We start from the raw sequence: 5,248 nt of genomic DNA, 5'->3' as shown, positions 1-5,248 counted from the left end.
AGATATCGGCCAAATTCCCAATATCGTGCATCCCTAGTTTACACATCACAATATCACGATTCCTCGCCTCATAGTGACGGTCTACGTCACTACTGCTCTCTAGAAGTAAACAAGCAAATCAACATGGCGGCACCCGTAACATTCAGGAAGTTATGTTTTGTTTTCATTGTGATATTTCGTTGTTTGTAGAGAGTCGGACGAAGAAGGCAGCCTTTGGTGAATTTACTTGACAGAGTCGGCTTTTAGGAAGTGGATACGACAAACGATAGTCTGATCAGGGCTTACAGACAGAGAAAACAATTACACTGCTACGTAAGCAGAATCATCACTGGAAATCGTGTGGCACTGTAGAGAAGCTAGTATTTTTATGAATGTCTGAAATTACATGATTACGGAGGCTGAGTATAAGGAGATGACGCAGTCTTTGCTCTTTTTCTTATGTGAAAACTGAGCCTCAACTGAACCTCAACCTCAACCTGAGCCCTACTGATGGACTAGTACCATGTTAGCACGGTTCGGTTGTGTCTGGCACAGACCGGATCAGTTTTGTGTTCCATTTACACTCAATGGTTTTCTCCTTTACCGTGCTCAGACCACTCTAGGCTTCTAAAAGGTTGCGTAAATGGGGTTATAGACACTGAGTTCTGACACCTCTTGTTATTTTTTGTGCATGCGGCTTCAGGGACACAAACTAAGATGGTCAGATGTAATTGAGCATTTAGACCTGCAGTGTGAACTTTGCCTTTGTTCTCCTGGATGGAGATTATCTGACCTGGGCTCTATTTAGTTTTGTTTGTTTTCGCCTTCAAAGTTACATTTACGGCAAGCATTAACATGAACATTGAACATTTCCCCTGTAAATCATGAATCTCTATCTAAAGCTATTATATCTAAATCCTAAATCTAAATCTAAATCTATATTTTTAAAATATATATTAAATCTAAACCTAAATAAATATCTTAAATAAAAGTGTATCCTGGATCAAAATGTTGAATCTAAATATATATTTTTGATGTAAATGTCAAATCTAAATCCTTATGTAACATCTTAATCTCTGACTATAATATTTAGAAAATGTGCTATTTACCAAGTCCCCTCTAGCAGATCAATGTGTGGCCACGCCCACAGCCTGGTCACCATTTTAATTGGTATGTTGGGTCCTTTAAAAGATGCCTGCCACTAACCGATCCGGACCATAAACCAGATATTCAACCAGGTCACCATTAAATAATTTAATTAGGGGAACATAAGTTCTTTTTTCTATCTTTAAATCATTAAAACAATGTTGCTCAGAAAATGAATTAATTATTTGGGAAGTTGTTTCATCATTATTTACATTAAATTACTTCTTTCTCTAACATCCTTATTAGACATGTTCAAAGCAGTCCGGTGAATTACAATGGAACAATGTGCATAATCTAAAGAACAACAATGTTGTTCTTTAGATTATGCACTATTTACGACACAGGTACAATGAAATAAAATCTAAAATGACTGGAATTATTTACAAATATAAAGAAGATTAATATGCTGCAGGAAGTAGGACAGGGGTAACATTTCTGAGAGAGATCTGGTAAAGATCAGTGACTAAGCGAAAAGGATGTAAGTGGTTATTAACCTTTTAGAGAATGTACTTTAGTGGGCTTTCAGTAAATGGTGACAGAAATAAGTAATATTGGTCTATTTTCATGTAATGCTGATGGTATAGACCAGGCATGCCCAAAGTGAGTCCTCAAGGGCCGCTGTCCTGCAGGTTTTAGAGGTTTCCCTACTTATTCTGATGATTGCAGTTCAGCAAAAGCCTGTTAATCAGCAATCAATGGAAATCAGCTGTGCTGAAGCAGGGAAACCTCTAAAACCTGCAGGACAGCGGGCCTTGAGGACCGACTTTGGGGATGCCTGGTATAGACTATGCTACCAGTGCAGATCAGGAAGTGACGATGCCTCTTCCTGTTGGTGCTCCCATGTGCTGCAGGTGTGACCAGATGTTCAGCTGTTAAACAGCCTGGTTAATTACCATATCTTCTGAAGATTTAGATATAAAAATATCAGTTTAAGATCAAGTCAAGTTTTGCTTAAACATTCAAATAAGAGTTATAATACTTAGACTCGAAGAAAAAAATTAAGATTAAAGATATATATTTAGATTTAAGATTAGGATTTAAGATGCATATTTAAATATAAGATTTAAGATATATATTTGCATTTAAGATTTAGATGTAAGATAGAGATTCACATATATATTTAAGATTAAGATTTTTAAATTATATATATAAATTTTTGATACAAATATATGTTAGAAAACAATCTGCTGGACTTTGTTTCCAAGTTAGAAGACATTTCAATTCCCATCCAGGAAACTTTTTCAATTCAAAATGTCAGAATTAGCCATGAGTTCGAGGCTTTATAGAGTGGACCAAAACAAAGCCTTGTTTTGGCTTTAAAAAAACATGCAAATTGGACAGGAAGAACAGTTCCTCCCCTTAGGAATGGGGAGTCGTTAGGGTTCTTTGTTAGCCTGCAATACCCAATACTGGTCCTGGATAGGAAGCGACACGTCTTGAAAATTGGAAACAAAGTCCAGTTGATTGCTTTTTAACTTTTTTGGCATACGATACAAATATAACATTAAGATAGGATGTTAAAGTAGATTTATTTGCTGCTAAATATTAGATAAAACCAACAAATTTGAAGAAACATAGTAAAAGTAAATTTTTACATTTGGCAGTTCATAGTATTGAGAGCAAAGGGGCTGAATATAGATGTATGTTATCTGTAAACCATTTCTCCTGTTCCCTCCTCTTCAATCTCTCTATATCAATGTATTTATTTGCTTGTTTGTTTGTTTATCTATAAAACAGCTGCATCAGCACTTGCTCAGGGAACCAAATGCCTATTTTTATTCTAGTTTCAGTTATAATTAATCAATTAGGCTAATTACTCTCTGAATGTAATCTTACCTGAAGTGTTTCTGTCTGGAAACCTGGAGTCCAGCTCACAGCTCAGCTCTGTACAAAGAAAGAGGCAGATTAGGAGAGAGGATATAGATGGAGGAGACAAAGCAGGCAGGATTCTCTGTGCTAGAAGCTGCAGAGCTGGGACTGACCCTGGCAGCGCCTCTTCAGGTGTGTGATCTCCAGCTGCAGGCCGGTCAGCATGGCCAGGTGCTCCTGCTTCAGGAAGCAGATCCCCCTTTCCACGCTGGCCACCTGCTGCTCCAGCCTCCCGGCGTCCATGACTCCACCTTCACGCAACCTGAACAGATGTCAGCAGCTGGACATCAGTGACATCACCTGATAACATTGAGTATATTCATAAGAAATGATTTCCCGATTGATCAAAGGAAATAGCAGATAAATCACTCATCCATCTTCTCTTTTATTTTAGTTGCATTCGGTCAGATTAATGCGCGCGTTTTCCGGTGTTTAGAGCGTAATAATCTTGTCTGTGGCCTACCGTGATACTGAAGCGGTATCCAGTCTAAAGGATGTCTCATGGATCCCGGACCGGTGTCTGTCCTCGATGCAGCCAAAATGCGGACAAAATGAAATAAAAACCCGAATGCGCTAAATGACGCTCTCCAGCTGTTATGTTTGCTTTTGCAGCTGTTTCTCGGTGCGCCTCCTGCAAAGCATGAATGAATCCTGCAGCATCAGGCTGAGTGGATATAACCTACTCTTCACCTTCTGCTGTTACGTGCAGTGCGGCGCTGCGCTGCGCTCACAACAAAGCACCGAGCTATGAGGGGTTATTAGTGCCCCCGAGAAGCAGATCAGGGGAAGAGGCTTGATTGTAGAAGCTGCCAATGGGACAATGTACCTCTTTTTAATTTCAGAAATTATACTGTATGCACATTTGAAGAGCATGCGTTTTTCTCTAAGGTTTCACACAAAGCATTACATCTTTAAACTCTGATTATTTTACTGGAGCCTAACTGTCTTACCAAAAGATTTAACACCTACACTGAAAAAAATAATGCAACCATTTTTGGTATTTACTTAATCATATTTAGTTACTTTAACAAAATTGTTTAATGTTAGAAGGGTAGGACATAAAATAATTGTTTTAAAGTAACTAAATGCGATTCAGTAAAAGCGGTTGCGTTATTATTATTTTTTGTGTACATGCATGTGGTGCAACTTAAATTTTTAACGCAAAGAATTTGATATTTGACCAAATTTAACAGCATGTAGACAATAACTGCTGGAACAAATATTTAAATGCAATGCATTGATTCTGTTGTCTCAAATAACAAAGGATTCCTTTTTGATAACATCCAACTGGTGGAATATTCTCCTTATGGTCCATTGTTTAGCACTTACAAACATAATGTTAACCTAGTATAAACAGACTACCAACATCAAAAAACATTTTTAGTTCAAAGCTAGGATAACATGCTGATACCCCCCCTCCCATCCCCATCCTAACATTACCCAACAGCCCTTGCAGCATCACAAGACACTGCAGTATGAATCTCAGCAACATTTTGCAGCTGTTACAGCTTTTTCTCTTCAGAGAAGGGTTTTCCTCAACATGTATGGGGTGTGTCTCCTATATAAACTGTCTAAGTATATATGATTGTTCTTCCAGTGCATTTATGAGGTCAGACACTGATGCAACAATCAATGGCTTCTTTTTTTGCAGGCCTCTCAAGTGTTTCCAAATCAAACCCAATTTTCCATGTTTTTCTTCCTGCACTGGTGTAAAATCATGTTGAACAGTAAGGGTCAAACCCTAAACATTCCCAAAACTTCCCTCATTGCATTTATTTGCCCAAAGCATCTTGTGCCGAAAGCAGTTCTGTTTTGTTCTGTCGGTTTTATGCAGACTTCTTAAATGCATACGTCACTTCTCTCTTTCCCCATCCATTATAGGGGCAGGAGTCCATCCATTAATCTTTTTCTACTTATACCATCAGGCTCGCAGTGGGGCTGGTGCCTACCTGTCCAGGTTGTACCGTAACACACACCTATAAGGACAATTTAGAGATACCAATTAACCTAACAGTCATGTGTTTTTGTACATGCAAACTCCATGCAGATAGACCCCGAGCAGGGAATCAAACGCAGAACCTTCTTGGTGCAAGACAACAGGGCTACATACTGCTGCACCGTGCAGCCCAAGACAAAAGTCATGCTTAAATTTGCCTGAAAAATATGCATATTCGTGCAAACTGCATTACTATCAAGTTAAATGCTGTATCTAACCCAGAGATGGGAAGTAACGAAGTACAAATACTTCGTTACT

The 5,248-nt window shown here is 38.5% G+C and overlaps 1 protein-coding gene across 2 annotated transcripts in view; it reads right to left on the bottom strand.

The window, feature by feature from the left end:
• LOC107084197 (coiled-coil domain-containing protein 92-like) overlaps positions 1 to 3,702 on the bottom strand; it is a 6,940-nt gene extending 3,238 nt beyond the window's left edge. The window contains exons 1-3 of one of the 2 annotated variants that reach the window (XM_015373908.1): positions 3,458 to 3,702; positions 3,108 to 3,294; positions 2,962 to 3,009 (exon numbers count right to left, since the gene is read on the bottom strand). In XM_015373908.1, coding sequence (XP_015229394.1) covers positions 2,962 to 3,009; positions 3,108 to 3,237 — 178 coding nt within the window. In that variant the 5' untranslated portion in view covers positions 3,238 to 3,294; positions 3,458 to 3,702. The remainder of the gene's footprint in view (positions 1 to 2,961; positions 3,010 to 3,107; positions 3,295 to 3,457) is intronic. The other variant, XM_015373907.1, reaches the window with a different exon arrangement.
• Positions 3,703 to 5,248: the final 1,546 nt, after the last annotated feature.

The sequence above is a fragment of the Cyprinodon variegatus genome, unplaced genomic scaffold, assembly GCF_000732505.1.
Source record: "Cyprinodon variegatus isolate N-32 unplaced genomic scaffold, C_variegatus-1.0 Scaffold94, whole genome shotgun sequence".
In the NCBI taxonomy this organism is placed as follows: Eukaryota; Metazoa; Chordata; class Actinopteri; order Cyprinodontiformes; family Cyprinodontidae; genus Cyprinodon; species Cyprinodon variegatus.
This window is presented reverse-complemented; position numbering and strand designations above follow the sequence as displayed.